Consider the following 24,174-nt stretch of genomic DNA (forward strand, 5'->3'; position numbering starts at 1 on the left):
AATGTAAACGGCTGAAAAATACCTGTGGTCCATTATTATTATTGTGGGGTAAGAAAGTAAAGTTAATGTACCTCTGTTATGTGCATGATTTTAAAGCGATAATAAAATGCTGGGGATTGTAATAAATCCAGTGTGGGATCCATCTAACAATCATAACTGATGTTAGATTAGAAGCTGAAACTGCTTTTACGTCCTCTCAAATTATTACCAGCTGAGGTAATTACCATTATTTTGATATAATAGTACACTACCACTGGGATAAAGCCTTGGAAATGAGGGAAAAAACTCTCTTATTATGGTGGAAATCTGAGCTGCTTTTTAGATGGCTCCTGAAGCTGCAACCTGAAGTGTTACCTGTGTTTTTTTTAAAGACAGCAAAAAGCACATAGGCACTTTATGTATATTAATGACCTCTTGTGACACCCACATATGAAACACAGGTGTTACGCAAGCATTGTGTAATCTCTATATGCTTGGCGGCAAGACCTTTGAATCAAGTATTTAACTTCAACAGCATGTGTGTGTTTGAGCGAGAGCGAGGCCAAAGGTGTGCAGCAAACACACACTGAAAAACAGAACAGTTTCCAACATTAACAACAAGTAGGCTACAGTTAGTGTGGGCGTGTGTGTGTGTGTCTCTGAAATATCCGACCACTAAACCAACTGTTGTCATGAAAACATGGCTCTGATCTGTTGAGTGTCGTCTTCTCCTCAGATCCCAGGCTGTGATGATGAGAAACGAACACTGTTTGATTTGGCGCACGTCATCAGCTCACGATATGAGTGACTGTACGGGATTACACACAGTGAGAGAGTAATTGGCCCTGGATAAACAACAATTGCGCTGGAATTCCATCTTTCTCCATGTCCGGAGAAGCTCTGCATTCTTTTCGGTGCAGATCACGCACACAACATGCCCCGAGTCTCTCTCCCTCTCTCTCTCTCTCTGTCTCTCTCATACCCACGCTCTGTATGGTTAAACATCAGACACCTGTTGACAAGGCTGGTAAATTCCTGCTCCAACGAGTCTGTGAAAACATCCATAACCAAATTTCATTAGAGATTGTCATATACAGATGTTTGATTGTTCCTGAAGTGCGCTCTCCTCTGCAGACAGAGCGAAAAACCGCCTCCACCGAGCTGTGGGATGCGTAATTTCCATCCAATATGCACACCCACCACAGGCGCTTCCTTCACTAAGCCTGATAGATGGCACTTGAACATAAATAGATTGGAATAGCATAGCTTTAAGTAGGCCCTTGAAACCAAATGAAAGCAGACTCAGAAAAGACATCTTGCTGCTATGGATGTCCAGTGTAAAATCACAGTAAGCAGCTGGTTGGCAGCAATCACTCCTTTATAGACATTGTTCAAAAACAATTCAAACTGTGCAACAACGATTTTTCTGTTTCTTGTACCAAACTCTTCCTTGTGTCTTCACTTCCTCCCTCTTCTGTTTATTCTAAACAAGCGGCTGCTGGCAAAAAAAATATGGAAACACATCTTTTCCTGTTGTGCAGATGAATTTACCTTCTTCACACTGAGAGGAGGAAATAAACAAAAGAGCTTTCTTAAGCTGCCGGTGGATTTAATTAGGACTATGTCACCAGTACACAGTAAAGAGGGACACATGGGGCATCTCTTTGTATGAAATGTCACAAATTATTTTCATACTTAATTATCAATTTTAATAAAAATGAGAGATTATTATTGTTATTATGTAAGTGCAAGGGGAGGTGGCTGTTAGTTAGCAAGTAAGTTAAAAGAAAAGGATAAATGGTTGACAAAGTTAAATAAAGTAATAATTTAAAGCCCCAGTGTGTAACTTATTTGGCTTTTTATTAGCAAAAATCAAATATTGCTTTCATATATGTATTTCACTGTAGTCGAATCACACCCGCATACAAATGAAAGCTTTCTCGTACCTTAGAATGAGTTGTTACAAGTCGCTACAAATACATAAGTGGGCGACGCACCGAACCGAGGCTGCCATGTTGCATCGCCATTTTTTACGTTCAGTGGCAGCGTGACCGTAGGTAACCATAGAAACTCACCGGAGCTGTCGGCTCGGGGAGAAAGTTCTCCAGGTAGCGCCTGTTAAAACTGTCACCACTGTGTAGTGTGAGGAAGGACGGAGGCACTGATGTTGCATTCAGGTGCAGTCAGGCACCTGAATGACGCCGTCGGCAAACCAACCGAATGTCATTTTACTCGACGAGAGAAAGACGGTAAAACGTGGGTCAGGTAAAAACAATACGACATCACCATGACAACATATTGTCACGCACGTATTGTTTTGCCTCGTGCTGGTGGACCACTTGTTTACATAGACGCTTGTTTATCCTGTTACATGCAGCGTCTGTTGTCTGTCTGACGTCTGCCCAATTTCACGTGAATGCAACATCAAGAATACGTTCAGATATGCAACCGCTAATAATTTAATCGTTAAAACACATTTTTTAGCTTGAATAATAGCTAAATAGCTGAAAAGGAAATAGGTAATAGATATGGGGCTGAAATGCCTTGAACTAATAATAAAAAAATGAGAGCTCAAGCTAACTCAAATGCAGTCCAACCAGATGAAACAACGCCAGCTCAAAAACACTGGAACAATATAGAGTCTAATACAATTTAAATCTCCATCAAATATGAGACATGTGTTGTAGGACTGTGGAGCCACTGGTCTGTTTTCTACACAGATTGTCAAAAAAACAAAAAAACAAAACAACAACCTTCCAAAGGATGGAGTTACCTGTGGTCCAGACGTAAATGGTGCGTGTATATTCAGTTATTTGGCAGACGTGTGACAGATGCTGGGAGCCTGTTGCTCTTAGCGAGGCTTATCAGCGCTCCAGGTATTGTCACTGCTGGACAACTGTGTGAGCAGAGCGAGGATGTGTGGATGAGATAGCACAGTGTTCATTAGAAGAGCCTGGGGACAGCTGTGGAGATAGTGCTTATTAGTCTCATGACGCCTCATGCGCACATTTTTACAAGGAGACTGATTCAGGCTGAATCCCAGAAACACAAACAGGGATAAATAATGAGGTATGAGTCTAGGTTTTTTTTTGTCTGTGACCGTTACCCTGAAAAGTAATTGTGTTCTTTAAGGTGATGGATGCGGTGTTGCAATAAACACATCTGTGACTGAATATTTTAGAAGATGAAAGTACAGTACCAGCATCGGCTTTTTTCAGCACCAAAAACTAAGAGCATTCCATTTCCTATTCATGAAAAAAGCCCCGCTGCATTTTCCCTCACACTTCCCTTAAGTGGAGATAACATCTGGGATAAGAAAGCAGTAAAGAGTAAGAGGGAAAGGGAGGAGGGTGTGTGTTTGTGTGTGTGTGTGTGTGTGTGTGTGTGTGTGTGTGTGTGTGTGTGCGTGCGTGTATGTGTGTGTGTTAGAGAGAGAGAGAGCTCTTCAAAGCTTGGTGTGTAGTGTGTGTTGAATCAGCCCTGGGAGGGAAGTGTGGGAGATAAGCCTGTGACAGCTGCCAAACACCTCTGTGTGTGTATGTGTATGTGTATGTGTGTGTATATATGTGTGTGTATGTGTGTGTGTGTGTGTGTGTGTGTGTGTGTGTGTGTGTGTGTGTGTGTGTGTGTGTGTGTGTGTGTGTGTATCTGGGCCCCCCATTCAGAAGGAGTGTTTCTGAATCCCAACCACCTGCCACCTCCGGTCCCTTATGGCAGGTGTGAGCTGGTTTGTACGTGATTCAGACCACTGATGAACTTGAAGCATATGTGACAGTCTTATCGGCTGCATCTCCCTCTAATAACATTTAGACCGGTGCAGAGATTAGCCACACGTCAGGGGCCATGGGGGCTTCTCATCTGAATGGTATGTGCTTGATTCAGTCTAATGAAAGACAAAAGGGACTGAAAAGACAAAACATCAGGAACATGACGATGATGATAGAGGGTGAATGAATAGGATGAGGAACAACGCACACCGTAATTGTAGATGTGTTGGCGATGGATAAAGTTGAGAAAAGAAGGATGAATGAATAACACAGGTAATAAATCGGACATTATTTATGTTTTAATTTAAACAATAACCTGGGAAAACAACAATTTAAATCTAAAATTACTATATTTTATTATTCTTATTTTCATTATGTTTTATATGACTTATTTTCCATTTTATGACTCCCATAATAGACATTTTTGTTTTAGAATGCCCTTTTTCAGAATTTAACTTTAATTCTAATTAATTTTTCCCTCAGTGATTCTTGTACTTCACATTTAATTATGTAAAATTTGTTTTTAATTTCACTATGTCACTTTTGGAAAAAACCACCCATAGCTATCAAATTTAGTCAGTTATTTACAGAACTTAACAAGTCTCTACATACGCTGTGAGCTTTGCTTATTGGTCACAATCAAATTAAAGAGTTCTGTTAATCACAGCAAATAATGTGTTGTCTCTGCAGTGTTCTGAGTGATGTTCGTCAGAAACAAACAAACAACTTTGAGGAGAGAAACCTCTACGGTCACTCAAGACAACAGGAGCTAGTTAGCACTGCTAATGCAACCTATTTTACCAGTAACAAATATTATATTCATAACTAATTTGTGTCTTTCTTTCTTAATTCATTTTATTATGTGAAAAATTCTCCATGAGAGAAGCTGCTAAACCAAATTACATTGTCAGAATCACTATCTGACATAACTATCTAAATCCATGCTCAATAGTCATTTATAGGCACACAACTACACACACATACGCGCACAGCTTTTTCTATGATATAATAATTATTATAAGATACACTGCACATATACCAATGATGCCCTAGGCTTTATTGGCCGAGCAGAGGACATTAAGAATTTGATTCATTTTGATAAAATTTTAATCAGACTAAACTTACATTTTGTCGTATCTGGAGTTCATGTTCAATTTGGTTCCTGTATTATTTGAACACTTCTTTGTACTTGTTCTACGCAACTGGAACCAACTGGTGTCAGCTGATGAGCTTGCTACATTAACAGGCAGAGGGTATGTGAAGTGATGTTGTGAAAAAAAAAACAGAGAACCATGAAAAATTTTCATGTGAAAAAACACACGTGTCAACAAAAACAAAAATCCATGAAGAAATGAATATGTCATAACTATAACAATAACATTTATCTTTAATGGTAATGACTGGACTAAATAATTACCTCCATTATTTGACAAATTTGTGGTTCATTTATAGATCTTAATATTGAACGCTTCCAGATGAGAAATCTTGCCAAAAGCCGGAAATCAGTGTGTGAGGAATATGAACTTCAAGGTCAATATTAACGAGTGAAAATAGCAATGACAATAAATCACAGAACACGCCAGTCGCTCAGATGTGTGGGAGAGCGGAAGAACATTTTCCTGCCTGACATCACCAGGGTTCAGGGGTTAAATTCACAAGCAGGTGGCCAAGTGAAAGAGAGCCTGAACCGGGACGTTTCTTTTGGAGGCTCCATTATTCTCAGGCCAGACTGAAGCAGGCCGGGCCGGTTACACCATTTGTTTCGATAATCTGTTGTCAATATGAAACTCATAGCAGAAGATTGAGACTTTCATGTAAACGCATTTTCTCAGGATCCGACTGTATTTGGCTCCCAACCCCAACTGCAAACCGGACGGTCTGTAAACAATATGTACAGAGTTCATCACTGCTGGATAACAAGCTCATATTTCCTACATGTCCGCTTTACAGGAGCTTAGAAAAACAGTGCTGTTTTTCAACTTTATGACACTGTATTTAGTTTCATGAGTTTAAAGGTTTGGAGTTTCTCAGATGACAAGAGACTGTGAGACTGTGAGTCCATGCAACGAGAGTGAAAACATGAAAATCAGCAAAACTGGAGTTACATGGTTTTCACATAACATTGGTATCACATGGACCTCGGACGACGCTGCAAAGTGAGTTCTCCTGTGATGAACTAAACTAACTATAACCTGTCTGTCTGTCTCTGCCCAGCCTGTCACTGTAACCTGCACGCCCGTCGCTGTCGCTTCAACATGGAGCTGTACAAGCTGTCGGGCCGGAGGAGCGGGGGAGTCTGCCTCAACTGTCGTCACAACACAGCCGGACGCCACTGTCACTACTGCAAAGAGGGTTACTACAGGGACATGACCAAGTCCATCTCTCACCGGAGAGCTTGTAAAGGTAACAGGACACGACAAAGTCTGATAACACAATAGTCCAGCTTGAATTTGATTTAATTTTGATAAGAAATATAAACTACAATGATTTTGCAGCTGTTATGTTTATTTTATCCACTTTTCATACTCAGAACACATATTTTTTATTTTTAATGATCTGAGTTACATTTCCGACAGCAGCACTTAAAACAAAAAGCAAAACTAATATCATTCTAACTGGGTGTTTCATACAGGGCCGTTGTATAGGGGAGAAAGGTAATGATAATTCTAGGGGCCCAGCGCCCAGTAGGGCCCACAAAAACCCCAGTAGTCTAATCTTTGTATGACTGATTTATTCTGCATAAGACCCTGACTAATACTCATAGTAATGCTGCATTAGCATCAAATCAAAGTAGGCTAAATAAAAAATGATAATACATAGTCTAAGAAAAAAAGTGGAAAATTCAGGGGCCCACTTTAGTATTCTTTCAATCAAAGTAGGCTAAATAAAAAATGATAATACATAGTCTAAGAAAAAAAGTGGAAAATTCAGGGGCCCACTTTAGTATTCTTTCAGGGGGCCCAGAATTCCTAGCAACGGCCCTGGTTTCATATACGTACATGTGAACATTATGTCTAAAAACAAGTGTGCCACTGACTGCACATCGTAGCTCTGTACTGCCCACCTACACTGACACAAGACTGCACATCTGTACATTACATTACATAGTGGTGAATAAAAATAATAACTGACTGACGGACGTGTGACATCGGGGCAGCACAGGCTACACTGACTTTATTACGCCACAGATGAATAATCAAAACATGTAGTAGCCAAGGTCAAAAGTCAAGTCAAACTTTATTTATAAAGCACATTTAAAATAACTTGAAGTTGCCAAAATGTTGTACAGGTACTGTAAATATAAAATGTGAACACAATTTTACCTATATGCATCGTGGGACATTACATAAAGCAAAAGCAAGAAAAGTTTATCCAGTATACTACTTATATTGTCCCGTTTGGATGGCTTTTTTTTAATGGATGAAACATGTTTGTCTGCTTTTCCAAACTGAGGATGCAGATCTGACTTTACTTCATGCAACACACCAACCATGTATAAGCACCTCACACAACCTCAAACAGCCCAAACTATCGCTTTAACTTCATCTCTAAACAAAAGAATTAGAATCCGATCCCCCACTTTATCCTAAAGCTATAGGTTTAGGGTGGTGATATATACAAACATCATTCACTGTGCTCTGTTTCACACTTGAGGTATTAAAGGGTTTAAAAAAAAAAAAAAAGAAAGGTAGAGAAAAGCTCCCAGCTGTCTTGGTGTCAGTGAACTGACCCGTGCAGCTCCCAAACTATTTGAGGTCCTCTGTGGATCCCTGACAAGACAAACATAACAAACAGAACAGAGGTGTGAGCTGATGCACTGAACAGAGCAGTGGAAACAACTCGCTAATCGTCCCTCACAACACACACAGGTGTGAGCACATACGTCAGGTTTGGGACCAAGCTGCCAAGGATTAATGTGAGGGGGGACAAAAGCCGAGCTCCTTCTGTCTCTGAGCTCCTCGGGCAGTAAAGACAGGCTCCGAGGCCCTGAGCAAACAAACTGCTGTCACTCACTCACACACTTTTTCTAAAAGCTCACCGGCAAAATATTCCACAGATGCACCAAATACTTGTACATATCTACACCTGTATTTGTCAGTATGAGTGAAACAAACACACAAACAATGATGCAATGTCTCAGATGAGCCAATTTGTTAACTTTACACGAGGGGTAAACATGGACAGTTCATCGTTGTTGTAATGAATTGATTTTTTTCTTGAAGGAAAATCTAATTAGTCTGTTTACATTGGAAAATGAACAATAAACAAACAATATTACTGGTTTCCTTTCTACATTAACATCTTTTAACACATACTAATGATAAATGACTGAAGCAGATGTAAATTGTGGTCTACAACCACTGCTGAGCTGTGATTGGGCACTGACATGGTCTCAGGATGCTGATCCTCTGGCTCCCCCCATCCTTGGCACACCTCTGACTATTTAAACATGGAAACAGCAATGTGATATTTCCTCCAGTGTGCCACTAACAGCCTTCCCCTTTAAATTCACTTTGAATCGCTCAACTCTCATGAAATAAGAGGAAAGGTATGAGCAACACGGCCTATGAAAGGGTTTTTTAGTATTTTATTTTATTTTTCTACATCAGAGACAGTCAGAGATCACTGTCAAACAGAGCGCTGGGATCAATTTGCTGCATGTGGCAGTGTTTTGCTGAACATAAGCTTGATAGATCATCTGGACTCAAAAATGACAAATGGCTCTGTGCAGCATTGTTTCGCCCTGCCAGCCTAAACATTTTCACAAGCTATATTTGGGGAGTACTCGGGTTCAAGGGGGTGGAGCTGGGAGCAGGTTAGTGTAACAGAGGTCCTCACTTTGCCTAATGATGTAGCAACATCGATAGATCTCAGCGAAGCCTTTCCAAACAGCTGGATCCGTAACCTGAACACTTGAAGGCCCCTCTCCACATCCCTCCACAGACCCAGCACATTGCTATGGAGTCAAACCCAAACACCCTGATTGCTCCTTTTCTCCTCAGGTGACAAAAACAGGGCGATGTGACATCAGTTACAAGTCGCTATATTTATTGTTCAAATCAGCCAACCATCCCACTCTGCTGTTGTTGGACAGGAAATACAGCGCTGCGCCAACACAGCCAGGATGAAGTCTGCTTTCATTCCCCATTCCTCAAACCCCCTCCTCTTTCCCTAACACTCCACATCTCAACAAAATGTCTCCTCGACAATTCACTTAATAGTTGGAGGTTTTAATGAAAAAAATGGCTTCTCTGCACCACGCTGCAGCGCCTACATCTCCAGTGGCAGTGTGGAATGCCTCATGCTTTATTTCCCAGATTAACAACTTCACCCCTCATCAAGCGCAGTGTAAACATGGCTCTTGGAGAACCGCAGCGCACCCCCCACCCCCCACCACCACCACCATCCTCCCACCCCGCCCTTTACAGTTTGTTTTTTTCCCGGTCCCGTCATATGTTTGGCAGTTTAAGCCTTTAACTAGGCAAAGCGAGTCCACAGAGATGAAGCTGGTATATGGTTCATTGAACGACGCTCCCCTGAACCCCTCGGCAAACATTCAGCTCCACAGGCCCCCCACTGCAGGTTGAAATTAATAAATGTTTCCAGTTCCTAGGACTGGGAGGGGGCAGGAGGAGTAGTAGCCTAGATAGTTGGGGGTTGTTGAAACTGCAGCAGTAAAAAGTACAGTCAGTTTACCTATTGTCAAAGGTTTTTGAAAAATAAATCAATTAACTAATTATTAATTGCTTTATAAACTACATTAAGTCCTCATTTAGTCAAGACAAGATTGATCCTACTCTACTGTCTGCACAGTAGCTAAATATGAGGCATTAGATCAACTGCTTTTAGAGCGTACCTATGTTCCCCGGGTCCTATGTTCCCCACTGTTACCAGGGAACATGGGACCTTTTTTCAAAAAAAGAGTCCTATGTTCCCCGCTGTTGCCGGTCGATGGACTCTCTCTACTTATCTGGACTCTATCTATCTGGCCTGTCTAGCCTCTACCTGGTCTTTTTACTAAACTTAACCAACTCCTCTCTTCATTGCCTAAACCCAACCAATGGGACAATTCCACTTCTCACTCAAAGTCACAACTCAACTTCTCACTCAAAAATAAGCAAAAATCTGCAAAGTCACAACTCCACTTCCAGATATGGGTACAAAAATTGCATGTTCCCTGGGTCCTTTTGGGGAAAAGCAGGGAACATAGGCTAAGGATCCTTTTTCTAAAATAGGGTTCTATGTTCCCCGGTCCCATACAAAGTGGGGAACATAGGACCCAGGGAACATAGGGATGACCCCGTTTTTTCATGCTAGCTGTTAGCTTGTTTAAAAACTTGGGACCAACTGCCTCTGTTCAAATGTAACAAAATCCTCCTACCAGCTTCATGTTTTACCTTTTATGTTTACTCATAATCCAATGTGTAAAAAGGAACCTTTACAAGGAGTTGTGTGCCAGGTCATTTAATGGCTGGGAGCATTATGCTAAGCTAAGCTAACTGGCTGTTACTTGCCAGCCAAAGTCATGACATCATGTCCAGGCAAGCCTCTCACTACAATTTTCCCGAGGTTTATTTTCCACTTTCTAACACATCCTTCTACCAAATATCCACTACAACACTGGACAGTATGAATTAAAAAACCTTTGTGAATTAAAGACACAGTGACTTTGTTGGAAAAGCTGAAATAATGCCAACATGCAGGTGTCATGTTTGTTATCCAGAAAGCCAATTTGGATATTTTCACTTCTAGCCACTTGGTAGGATATTAGGTTAAACCGGACCAGATTGCTGGAACTACAAGAGCTAATTCTGCTCTCTGAGCTAACAGGCTGGTTTCTTTCTTGAGATAATAAACTTTCCACTTTTGAGATTCATACAGTTTTAGGCACAAAAACAACTCGCGTTGATCTCCTCATAAGTGACCTGATGCACCAGATGGTTTATGAGACAGAACCATCTGCGTAGGCTTGGTTGGAAACTCTTTGGGAAAGTGCAGGCACTTTCAAAAATAGTTGATAGGTGATTGGATGAACCATCTGTCTGTCACTGTCAATCATGGTACAGACATCCTCTACCAGTGAAGCCAGTTGATAAATCAAACTATGGCTGTAGCCAGTCAGAAAAAGAGTGAAAGCAACTTTTCCATTCAAGAAAGTAAGTGTTGTTCTTTCAATGAAGAAATACCCCCTAGATCTGATCGGCCTACACCTGATAGCAGCATACTCTAATGTTTTTAGGACTATTGTTGTCTCAGCTATGACACATCCCTGGCTGATGGGAAGCTAATTGGTCTATATCAGGTCACAAGCAAAAATCTAACTCTCATTCATATTTGTTATATGAGGTGAACTGTGCAACAGAGATTTTCTTGCTGTATTTTCAGTAATTTCTCAACCAACTCTCAGCAAGTAAGCAAATTATTATATTTTGCAAACTTTTGCTGTAATTAGTTGGCACAGATTTCTATTTGTGCTGAAATTGACTCTCCTGGTTCTATCTTGAGATATTATTTATTTATTATTAGGGCTGTCAGAGTTAACGCGTTAATCGCGATTAGATTAATTAAAAAAATTAACGCGATTAAATTTTTTAATCGCGGTTAATCGCGGCCCATTTTGTCCTCTGTCTGCTGGACTGGAGGACTGGAGTGTGGGACCTCCAGTCCAGTAGGTGGCGGTAAGGCACCTTCAAGTTGGTTGCTACACAAATATACACAGTCTAACATATATCCACAGCTCTATCCATTGATTTTTTGACGGCTTTGTTGTAAACAAACGCACATGGCCAGGCAGAGGCGTAGCAAAGTAAAGGGCAATTTCCACGGAATGCAATTCGTTTCAATTCTGTGTGAGTTTCATGCATCATGTGTTATGATTAGGTACTAGGCCTGCTAGGTCTGGTCTAAAAGTTGTTTGTCTAGAGATTATAACACTTTGGAGGGTTGAAAGTCCAAAGCGCCATATATAATATTTTTAATAGAGATTAATCGCGAGTTAACTATGGAAAAAATGCGATTAATCGCGATTAAAAAAATTAATCGTTTGACAGCCCTATTTATTATCTATTTTTAGAGGGGGACGCCAGCAATCCATGCTAACAGATTTTTCTTTTATTAGGCTAATTGTTGGTAGATAAACTGTGCAATAACAGCCAAAAGGAACGGACAGACTGACCTCTCTGTGATGTCACTGTTTAGTTTCATTGTTTAACTGCCCTATTTCATTGCGTTTGTAGTTTCCATTAAAAAGCCCTCCCTCGTTTCATTGTGAACAAAGCAGTGACCTTGAATTCTCAGAGGAAATAAATTGAATCTCTAAAACTTTCACCATTTGATTTTATTTCAAGTTGTAGAAAAACAAAGTTAGACCCTTTTTTTCTAAATGTATTAAAGGATCTTGTTATGTTCACGAAGCTCCATAAATTCCAACTAAAAGTAACTCCAACCTCTACTGGACCACTTCAAGCACATTTCAAATGACTCTGCTGGTACATATAACACATGCAGGGCTAATAAGGAGGCTGGGCTTCCACTTCAAACACTGGCTTTATGGTAAATGTTTGGCAGAACGCACACACACAGAGTACAAATTTCTCACATTTAACTTGCAATCCTCCCAACTAACAGTTTACACAGACTTTGAAGTGCGTTCCACTCGTCCATTAATAGGAAACATTATTCAGCCTGTATTTGCAGGGATCTCTTTGCCAGAGAGCTTTACATTGGAAACTCAATCTGAAGAGCACACAGTCTGATCACAACGCTGCCGCGGACACAAAGCCACCTCTCAAGAGCTCACACACACACACACACACACACGAACAGAAACATGTATAACACATTCCTATACATTTTGCGATGTACACAGTCAACCGATATCGTGCAGTGAGTATGAAATACTATAATTAATCAAGTTATTTACTCTTGTGCATGCCTTCCAGAGCAGGCCTAATGAAGAATCCTATGGTCATTATGGGTGGGGTAAAGCAGTGTAATTTGATTGAGGTTTTATGCTGGTCCAAGGCCCAGTTCCCCATCTGTGATGGTCTGGAGGGAAAACACAGCCCAGACTAATGTGAATGATTTCTCACTGGGTTTAAGTGCTAAGACTGCTTTTTATTGTATGGAATATGTATAGTCAGCAGAGGACAAAGCCAGAGACATAGTCATCTGAAAGCTGATATTTGTTTTGCAATGCTGCTGATTTTGAAAATAACTCCTGTTTTCAAATTTTCAAATCACAACTTGTTTATTTACTAAGCTAGACTGACATTTTTGTGCTTTTTTATTTTCTTGCCTTCCCTCTGTAGCATGTGACTGCCACCCTGTTGGAGCAGCTGGGAAAACCTGCAACCAGACAACAGGCCAATGCCCCTGCAAGGACGGAGTGACAGGAATCACCTGTAACCGCTGTGCCAAGGGCTACCAGCAGAGCCGCTCTCCCATCGCTCCCTGCATCAGTAAGACCGACTTCTACCACCTCTGTATACAACAGACAGTGTTATGTCAACAGCACATGTCACAGTAGGGCACATCCTGTATCGCAGTTTTAATGAAGGATAAACTATAGTTTATACATTTCTGATTGCTTTATTGATGGTTAACAAACAAGTTTATATGTTTTAAGTGATGACACTGTCATCATACTTGAAGATACATGTAAAAAAAAAAAAGAAGTATTAGCCTAAAAGACTCCATTTACTATACCTGGAGGCTGGAGGCCCGATCTTGAAGCAGAAAAAGGACAACACATAAACAGTAACTGAACCTGCTCTTCTGACAGAATATCAAGTCTGCAGTAACAAATGTTCACAAGTCATTTTCAAAGCTCAGTTTCAAATTTGTTCTCTTATTACCATTAAATAAAGCCATATGTTTCAGGTTAACCTATAATTTTAAAAAACTGAGCTACTGCCATCAGATAAAGAAGTTATAGGGATACTTCACCCAAAATCGATAATTCACCAATGCTCTACTCACCGTCATGCCGTCACGGATTTTCATAAAATGGTGGCGGATTGTGCTCACTTTTGAATTGCACACTATGAAACATCCAAATACCTCCATACTACTCGTTTGTACTGACCCAAGTGTCCTGAAGCCGCGACATGAAAAGGTTGTTCAGAAAAAATTTATTTGATCTCTATTTTTAGCCTTGATAGTCATAGTGTGTGTTTTGGACGATTCAAAAGTGAGCACAATCCGTCGCCATTATATGAAAATCCGTTGCCAGCCGGACCCCCCCTGGAACTCCAAAAGCGTTTTGAAAACTCTGAAAGTTTTCCAAACCCTTCCTTGGCCTGACGGTGAGTAGAGAATTGGTGAATTATCGATTTTGGGTGAAGTATCCCTTTAAGCTGGAAAGTTGTTTTACACTACACCAAGCTGACTGTCTGCGTCCAGACACACCACCAGTACAGTAAAATTAGTGTGTGCATCTTTGTGAAACATTTCATTCTTCACACTCACTGTGCTGATTGGAGAATTACTGTAGCTTGGATCTAACTGCACAGTGTCGCTAGTTAGTCACAACACAACAGGTCCGACACCTTCCCTTTTTTTTCTCTGCTGTTGTCAAATCTGTCAGAACAGTTCACTGTTGGTCAATGGTGAAAATTAATGGTTTGTTTTGTACTGTTTTGTACAGGGTTTTCTTTGATAAAGCTACTGAAGAGGCAGAATAAAGTTTTCTGAGCTAAAAGGTTTGCTAATGGTCCATTGGCTAAACCTTTTAGCCAGTTTAGTTTGGTCATAAAGTTACTTTTTTATTATTATTTAGAAGAGGTTGTACCAGCAACTCTTATCTCATATATTATAGAAGAGTGGATGGTACAACATGGCTAATATAGTTTCCTCTATTATGGACGCTCCACTTGGATGTTCCATCGAAGGCCAACTCTGTCAAAACAGTTTGCTAATTGTCAGTGGTGAAAAATCATTGATAGCAGTTTAACCTGATATAAAACATATTTAGTCTCTTGTTATTTTGCTCTTACATTGGGGGATTCCAGGCCTTTTGCCTGTAGAGCCCAGCTTTGATACCCAGGCTTCATGAGCAATAACACATCCTGATAATTACTTTAGGACAAGACCTGAAAAGGACAGGACATGTTGTTACGCATGAATTCATGGCTCACACTCATCCTGTGTTATTTTTATACTGCTGCTCCATTATTCTAGATAGACATTTGGCTGTTTAAACCAGAGCCTGGATAAACAGACCATTACTGCTCGCCTAACATGGCCTTGTGAGCCTTCAACACCGTTAACGGTCCGTCTCACAATAAATCCCCAGAATGAGTCCAAGGGAATGATGGCTGATATGTTTATTGGCTGTATCTGCTGCCTGCAGATTCCAGGCCCTCGGCAATAAACGCCAACGCCTCACAGAAACAGAGATGGGTCACTAGTAGCTGTGTTAGCTAGGAGCATCAAGTAGCTGGCTGGCATGGACAGATAAGATAACAGTGATGTCTGGGAGGTCGTGTACACACTAACAATTGTCCGGCTACATTACTGGGGTTGGCATTTCTGATAAAGTCATGTGGAAATTGGACATGGTCTCTGCGGACCAGGGATCAGAGTGATGTGTTTGGCCAGAATCCACAATAATAATTCAAACTTGTGAACCTGCTGGAACAGGATTTCTTCAATTTTGTTGAGAAGGTAACAAATGTGGTGTAGAAATTGGAGGAAATGGGTTTTTTAAGAGCAGAATATATTTGGTTTCTCATATACTCTCTGAGATAATAATGTCTCTTGGTTTAGTACAATATTAAATTTTTTGATATCCAGCTCCCTGCCAGCTCTGATTTTAACAAGAGCGTCGGCCTTGGCTCTCTGTTCCTGCTACGTGCCACATTCAGATTAATGGTGACTCCTCACTACACATTCTCTGCACATCTGTGAAAACCAGCTGACGTTATAACAAGACATCCTATTAAATCCACCCCCAAGTGTTTTTCATACAAGTTATTCTGATATGCTCAGGGGTAAAAAAACAAAAAACAAACTCCCATTAGACAAAAAATAAAGCTCCTCTATTTCTCATAGGTGCAACCATCACATACTGTGAGAAATAGTCACTGTAATGTAATGATGAGAATAAGACACATGTGTTTATTTGTCTTTCTCACAGAGATCCCGGTTGCATCTCCTACAGCAACTTATACCAGCTATGAGGAGCCGTCAGGTGAGTAACAATAAAATGACTTTAGCGAAAAATGACAAACAAAAATCAGTATAGCCTATCTCACAAATTGTAACTTTTTCTGTTTTCATGCTCACCTACACATTTTAGTGCTGTTGCCTCTGTTTCTGTAATATTATTATTGTGAAAGGGATTAAAAAGAAAATGTAATCACTACATGTACCTTAACTAAATGAACTGTTCCCTCATGTAATTCTAAATATATGTGCATGGCCCTATGTGTAATTATGTGTGTATTTCTAGCACATGCATGCTTTTCCGTCCATTCCTTGTATTGCTCGTCAACTGAACAGACATCAGCAAGGTCTGACTGCTGCTGATGTGAACTCCAGATATTTTTCCAGTGCTCCCTGTGGCCTCGTTGCCCGTATTCCCAGCCTGCCCTGCAGCCTCCCCAGGGTCTCAGCCCTAATCTGATTACATGCTTCATTTGCACCAGTTTGTATTTCAATCAAGGCTGGACGCACCAGCAGTGAAGCCCTGCCCGACCCTGTTGTTCCTGTCCTCTGACGAGGGTCTCCGTATCGGACTGCTGACATGTAGAAGATGTGCCACTGCCACAGCAATATTTGCCTGCAGATTTCAATTTCATCCTCAGCATCTGCCTTTAAAGGCTTTTTAAAAACATAATCAGCAGTAAACAGGCTGTGAACCTGTTGCTTTCGCTGCTCATTTGTTGATTCACAGCATATCACTCGGTTTTACCATGATACCAGTTTGTGTGAATAGGCTGAGTCACCTCTGATCATCGATCAGTGTCTGACGAGAGTGGCGCCACTGACTTCACCGAGCTTTGTTGTGAGTCCCACTTTCTACTATAGTGGCTGCCGAGGCTGTGAGGAGCTTGGACTCCTGTCAGGAACTCCACACAGACACCACCCTCCAAATTAGGAGCAGTGTGGTCCCCAGGGACCCCGCAGAATGAACGTGGCACTGCTGCAGCGACACACAAAGGGGGCGTTTGTCCTCGCAGCAGGAGATTGGACCTTAATGAGAGCTGTGCGTGTAATGGCCCACTGCGGCGATTGCGCTAAGGGGCTAATGGGCAACGTCAGCTATCAAAGGGAGGTATGATGAAGGCCCCTAGGGGCCAGCGGGAGATAAAGAGGCCCCCCGCCCTCACCACTTCATTTACATGGAAATCAGGCGTGCTTGATATGGACTCGTCAAATTCATTTACTTTGGGATTTCCTCTTTTCTTATTTCTCCCGCCGCTGCAAAAAAAGCAGCAGCCAGGCATTCCACCAGAAATGCTTTCTCTACATACATGAATTCGATCCTCATCCCACATCCCACAACCCAAACCGCTCTTTTTTTTTTTTTGAGAGGGAGGAGAGGGGCGTTTTTTTCTTCCTCCATCATTACCCAGGCAACCTCATTCACACAGAGTATAATGGGAAAGAAAGGGGGAGACTGGACAGAGGGCTGGAAGAAATAATGAAGTTTGTCCATATTCAGGCAAGCTGAAAGGTCCCCCCTCTCTCTCAACTGCCCCCTCCTTTCTCTTCAGACTGCCCAGCCCAGCTTTCCCACCCCCCCCCTAGAAAAGAGCACAAGGCTTATTGCTCTGGGAGAGGCGGATTGGAAAGCGAGGGGGGGAGGGGGGGGCAACACTCGGAGATGATCTGGTTCCAATTTGTGTCAGTCAGTGGAAAAGTGGAGGGAACAAATGATTTCAATTTTCAGTTTGGCCTCTGGTCCCACCACCAGCTCCCTCATTACAAAAGGTAGCTGGCGTGGTGACAGTGGGACGGCAGAGGCCATCGATAAGGCCATTTGGCATGCTAACCCAGGTACACACAACACGGCTGTAAGAGCAATACTGCTAAGACATTAATCTTAAATCTGTGAGCTTCTTTCCTGGGGGTGGGTGGTGGGATTGGGGGCACAGGACATTTAGCCTCGACCAGCATTAGAGTATTCACTTTCTCGCCTCGTGTTGCCGAGATGCTGCTAAAGGTCCCCTGCTAATTTTGGGTAGGTCACTGGCTAATTTCCCCCCCAGTGACCCTCTTTTGTGAGTGGGTGACCTCCGTCGCCCTCGGAGATGGCGCACAATGCATGCCAGGACACTGACGAGGGAGCAGGCTAGAGTGGAAAAAGTTGGGAGGAATATAGTAGGAGTGTGTTGACAGACACAGGAGGATCTGTGTAAGCTTTAATCCGTCTCACAGTGGCACTTTGAAGGCGTCTTTAAGACCCCGGAGGCAGGAATAATGTGACGAAAGGGAACACATGTGAAGCCCATTCAACTGAATCATCCTTAATGTGTCGTCAGGATGAAATTTGCCGTCTAACTCTCAATCTTTCTTTCCCTCTCACCTTGTCTCCCCCCCAGATTGTGAATCTCACTGTAAAGCCTCCAAGGGAAAGATGAAGATCACCATGAAGAAGTACTGTAAAAAAGACTACGGTGAGTGAGTCCACTATGCAGGAATGTGTGCTGCCAGACGTCAGCCAGCAGTCAGGAGGTCAGATGTCTCAATTAATCAGATGGCGAGCACGGCCTGTCCACACCCTGCTGCTGCCGCTCTCCGCGTTTCAGCGAGCGTTTACTTACACAGCCTCAGGTCACGTCCACTAATGCGGATTAATATGAAAACATATCTTTTCTCTGTGATGTGGGCTTCCACGCTCACCAGGCTGACGGTTCCCACCTTTGAAAACAGAGGGTTTCAGAAACGTTCTCCAGAGTGGATCGGTTTTAAAGTGCGGACACGGGAAGCTGAAGCTTTTCAAGATGTGCGACTCTCGGCCAATAGTCTGTCATTTATAAATTATCCCTTTGTGCGCCAATGGAGCTGATTTGATCCCGCTGTGCAGGTGTTTTAATGACATGCATTTCTTTTCTACACCAACTGCTAAGTGATTCAGCTGAAGGTGTTGATGTTTATTCAATTTACATCCAATTACATTTAGCATTTCACAATAAAACACCTGGGACCAAACACAAATGGTCTGTCCCGTCTCGTAACACAGGAACAGAGGGGTTTTGCACGACTGTATGCTTTCTCTAACTGTTCATATTTCGGAGCAACACCGGTTGGGTTACGTTTAAATGATGCTTGTGTAACGGAGGAGTGAGTTAAACTCACTCGCCCATAAAAGACATGCAAACCCACTTGCCAAGTGGTCATTGACCTCTTGGTGATACAGTTTGCATCGCGGTGTTGGAGACCTGGGTTCGAAGTGAGGGTGATGTACAAAACTAACCTGAAGAGGAACAACTTATGCTTAGTCTTCAATATATTGATAGATTGTTTATCCCGTGTACCTGAAGGAGTTCCCCTGAAACAGTTAAACATCTGATCATTTCCAACCACGGCTGATTCATCAGGGTTCAAAGGAAAAAGACGGTACCTCAGCCTGACCTCTCTATGCATTCTTTCAGCTATGTTTCCTGATTGAGTAACTGAGACAACAGGTGGGAGATAATGGGAGTTACTTCAGAATTTACTCCCCCAAAATTTCACAAACACAAAAAACCAAGAGAACACTTCAAATAAATCATGTGAGAGCGCAGAGCCCTGCCAAGGCCAGTGTCAAACAACATGCACCAGACTTCAGAGAGAAAAAATTCAAATTCAGAGGAAATGATCCCAAGATTTAATGGATTCCTCCCTGGTCGGTGCCGCACCCCTCCCCAGAGTTCAGGGAAATCAGTCAGACATGACAAACAAACAGATGAGTGGAGACAACATCCTTAGCAGAGGTTATAAAAAGAGAATAAAGGTCAATTTAGTTATTAAGTTTAAGAAGTTTTCTTCTCCTACCAACTGCCCCAATGAACCAATTAGGGCTGCAGCATCTCAAGATTTAGCCATTCAACACACACAACTTCTGCAGCACCACTCGTAAAAGAGTCAAAGCATGGATGCCTGAACTATGTAAAAGTAAAAGTATTGTAGCCTTGCACCCCCACAGCCCCCGAGGAGAAAGGGAACACACTGCAGGAGTATGTCTGAGCAATGTCTTGCCCGGCTCCGTCAGCCTCGGGCTTCTGGCTAAAGTTTCAGGCATTTTAGAGCAAATCCCAAACTGATAAGAGAAGCCAAAACACACAGCAATCACATTATGTTTTATTATGTCAGCGAAGCAACGGAACAAGCGGTGCAGCTCAGATACAGCTGATAAGTGTTGTGCTGGGTAAATAAAGATCATAATACATGATTTGAATTAATATCATGTGTCTATCTATGTAGATCAATTCAACATCTGATGATTAATGATACAGATCATTTATCAGTCAACCCAAACCACAACAATAGAGGAGTGAATTCCAACACAGGAGGAGAGAGGGAAACAACAGGGGTAGTGGGAGAACAAATTTTTCAGCGCTGCCCTACCCTGCTGTGTAGCTGCACATTCATCCACATGGAAAATGATCCACTCCACTCTTTGGATTTTCTGCACCATTAATCATCGCAATAAAATGGTTTATCTGTTATCGGTGGATCCACATATGTAAACCACAGAGACCAAAAGAAAAGCCTTTGAGGCAGATCCAGTGTTTCACAGGATACACTCTCCTCTCAGCCAAGTCCTGGCAAGTATTGTATCCACTGAAAAGACAATAAGAGCGTGTCTCCTGAGACCACACCTACATTTTTCTTTGTTAAAACTGTTATGAATTCCTTGTCAGTTTCAAACTGGATCATTAGCAGCTTGTAGAATCTGTCATGTGGATTTCAGTGAGAAATTAATGGTAATTTGTGTATCAACCAGTTGTCCATCCGCTCAGATCCTCTCAGCTGCACTAATGTTGATCTCTCTCAGAGCCGACCACGTCCACTCTCACTCAAAGTCATCATCAGCGAAACCTCATCCACTGTCTGTCAGAAAACCAGCTTTAGGTACTTTCAACAGCATCCAAGCGAAAAATGGCGAAACATATTTTATTCTCCTTTAACAGTCGAGTCGACGGTAATTCAGGCCATTTGTTGCATTTTGCCAGGAAGCCAAACACAGCCATTATTCATATTTCCATTGACTTAAATCTTAATCATCAGAGCTGAGACGGACCCTGCGTCTATAAATCAGTGTGGCTGATCCAAGCGAAGCGGGCGGTTCCTGTTGGTTTTCTCTGAAGTTCCTCTGAAAAGTCTGGAAGCAGATGATCCCGCCTGCGCTCGGGCAGTATGGCAGACATCATTGCTTAGCATGCATTCCCTTTGCCTCGGTCTAATTCATTTCTCAGGCCTGTCGCCTTGCTTTTGTGGGGCTTCGGAGCCTCTGCTCTGTTCTTCTGGGGGCCACAACCCCCCATGTGTGAGTGGTGATCCAGGCCCCCAGGGGTCACGGGAAGGGGCCCTCTGTTTAAACACAGTTGTGCGCTCTGCCGGCACCGAGCATTCCTCGGGGCACAAACAGGTGGTAAATTAGGCAGACGGTGACGGATTGCCACCCCGGAGAGAAAGAAATATGTTTTGTTTATTCAATTTTTGTTTTTCATCACTGCCGTAGCTACGGAGACGGCCGACACAAAGGGATTATATTCTCGCCTCAGACCCTCCTCTGCACACACGTACCCTCCCTCTCCCTGCCACCGGGAGGACAATGAATCAAAGGGCCGCGTGTTTACCGACGCTCCGGGGTAGTGCTCAAAGGCAGGGTGCCCCCCCCCACCCCCCTCCCTCTTAGCCTTGACGGTCCCCCCTCTGTGCTCACCCAAGGGTAGCAGGTCCCTGATCATTCACTCAGCTGATAACCAGAGGGGACAGGGGCCTCAGTGTGGTAATTAAGCAAGCGCTAATTTCATTAGCCCTTGCTTGTTGGTGGCATGCAGTGTCAAGCTGCAGCACACTGCCCAAAGAAGATAAACCCAGTGGGAAGTTTGGCTGTGAGGGAGGCTCAGTTGGCAGCCATTGTGCAAGTGCAGGATCATCTGACACTTATCTCTTCTTTTTCACTGTCTGTCTCACCAAACAGTGCGCACTGTTTCGTAATACATTGTTTGACCCCACGCTCTCAGTCTCTCTCCGGTGTCTATTTAGCTCCGACCAATAGGCAGAAGGTGTGTGTGTGTGCGCGGATTTGTTATGTGTGTGTGTGTGTTTAAATACTGAGAACATACTTGAGAGAGAAAGAGAGGCAGACACTGACACAGAGACCGGGCTTGGATGCTGTAACCGAGTCCCCTCGGCCCGGACAGGAGAGCGCTACCTCCACCGGATTCTCACGCTGCGGAGTTGGATGGAGCTCTGGGAGCAGAACCCGGATAGCTCATGAGGTCGGAAACACATCCTGATTCTCCTGGAACTTTTTCTGTGGCTGGGAAGACAAATAGTGGCCCCTCCTTACCACCAAACCCCCCCCCCCCCCCCACACACACACACACACACACACACCGCCCCCTCCTCGCACACCCTTTATGTGTCTGGATGGAGGAGAGGGCTGCATTGAATGGCAGGGCTGTGAGAGCTCGCTCTCCTCAGCCCAACAAACCTTCTTTCTTCTGAAATTGTGTGCAATTTGCTCACGCCATGCATTGACACACATACTCAAACACCACCACTCCTCTGGTGCTCTCCATTCTTGGCAGACGGATGAACACCAAAAGTGATCATGTTCAGCCAGGAAGGCAAATAAAAGGCTAACCTATTGGGATATAGGGATAAAATAGGAAAAAAAGAGGGATTACAGTTTGAAAAATCATCATTATTATTATTATTATCATTAGTATAACTACACAATTATTTTTGTCTACTTGTAAGTTTATGATGCTTGTGTGTACAACAAAACTCCAGGAACCCATTTGGCAATAAATGAGTAACACATAGAATATAAACTGGCAAATACAAGATTTCTTTCCATCATCTAATCCAATCCAATCTCCTACAGATTGGATTAATTCTCACAATTGTAACTGACCTTCTCCCCCACACACACACCTTCATCTTAATAGCACATTCCTGGCAAAACCCACGGGGTAACACTCTTCACTTCAAGCACAGATTAGCTCTGTCGCCTTTGAGCTGTTTACCTCTTGTTCCAATCAAAGTGATGAAGTAATGGTTGCTTTGTTGGACAGAGGATCCATGCAGGGGAGCCTCCGCAAAGGAGGTTTTACTCATTTCCTGATATTAAAATATCTGCCACAAGTGGTGTTCCAATAGTTACCAGGCTCAGCGTGGTTTTAGCCCGAGGTTGTCAGTGTTCAGACTCCACTTTAGCACCTGATTAAGCAATTGGAAAGGATCTGTTTCAGAAGTTATATTGTTAGCAGATGTGGCATTTTTCTATAAAACTTTTCTTTTGGACATTTCTTTTTTAAAGTGTGTATTTTTGCGGGGTTTTGCCTTTAATCGATAGTGTAGCAGTAGAGAGACAGAAAATGGGGAGGCAGAGAGTCGGGATTCGATACGGGGCCGGCTGGACTGTAGCCTCTGCACATGGGACGCCTGCTCCACCAACAGAGCTAAACGACGCCCCGGCCATTTCTTTTTGGCAAATAAAAATAATGTATATATAATAACTCTCCCTGGCCACCTGAAGAAAAATGTCTCTCTTCTCTTCAGATGTTCGCATGCGAGCGGTGCTATGGCAACTGTTGCTGTGGTCGGGCGTGTGCTCAGGAGCACGGGGGAAAGGTCATAGGTCAGAGATGAGGGGAGAGATTTCTGGACTGTGTTCAAACAGCAGCTTTTATTGGACATTTTATATGATGTTGTTTTAAAAGTGTTGGCATCTGTCTGAGGCTGCAGACAGATGCCAACACTTGCCAACAAAGTTATTACTGTTTATGACAATGGTTCCCAACTCGCCTGATGTACGCTGATGAAGTCATCCACCCCCTTGTCAACACTGGCATATTACGAATGTGTTCATTTGCATTTATTTCATTTAATGTTCAACATGTTGATCTGTCAATTTTTAAGCCAATGTACTACTAAGTAACACTTAGAGTAGTAAAAGCTTCTCATTTTAATCATTTATCCATTAAAGGTGGCTTTTTAACCTGTTTCTTTAACCTTATTCAGTATTTACCTACATTACCCTGACACCTCTATTTCAATCATTATAGTCTGCTGTACGCTACAACCAGAGGTGGGGGACTTGAATCATAAGACTTGACTTGAGTCACAAATTTGAAAACCTGAGACTTGCTTGACCGACACTGATAAAAGGCTTTGACTTTGTGTTCATGACTTGAGGTAGATGACTCAAATAAACGACTACTTCTTTTTTTTTTAATGAAATACGTTATATTTTGTTTTT

At 42.5% G+C, this 24,174-nt stretch overlaps 2 protein-coding genes across 3 annotated transcripts in view; one reads left to right on the plus strand and one right to left on the minus strand.

The window, feature by feature from the left end:
- LOC146983425 (phosphoinositide 3-kinase regulatory subunit 5-like) overlaps nt 1-24,174 on the minus strand; it is a 65,906-nt gene that overhangs the window by 31,729 nt on the left and 10,003 nt on the right. The gene's annotated exons all lie outside the window — the stretch shown is intronic.
- ntn1b (netrin 1b) overlaps nt 1-24,174 on the plus strand; it is a 47,706-nt gene that overhangs the window by 20,242 nt on the left and 3,290 nt on the right. For both annotated transcript variants that reach the window (XM_085785002.1, XM_085785004.1), the window contains exons 3-6: nt 5,961-6,149; nt 13,058-13,207; nt 15,886-15,939; nt 18,296-18,370. In XM_085785002.1, the coding sequence (XP_085641128.1) occupies nt 5,961-6,149; nt 13,058-13,207; nt 15,886-15,939; nt 18,296-18,370 (468 nt within the window). The remainder of the gene's footprint in view (nt 1-5,960; nt 6,150-13,057; nt 13,208-15,885; nt 15,940-18,295; nt 18,371-24,174) is intronic.

The sequence above is a fragment of the Trachurus japonicus genome, chromosome 8 (genome assembly GCF_045865225.1).
Source record: "Trachurus japonicus isolate A0001 chromosome 8, Traja_1.0".
Lineage (NCBI taxonomy): Eukaryota > Metazoa > Chordata > Actinopteri > Carangiformes > Carangidae > Trachurus > Trachurus japonicus.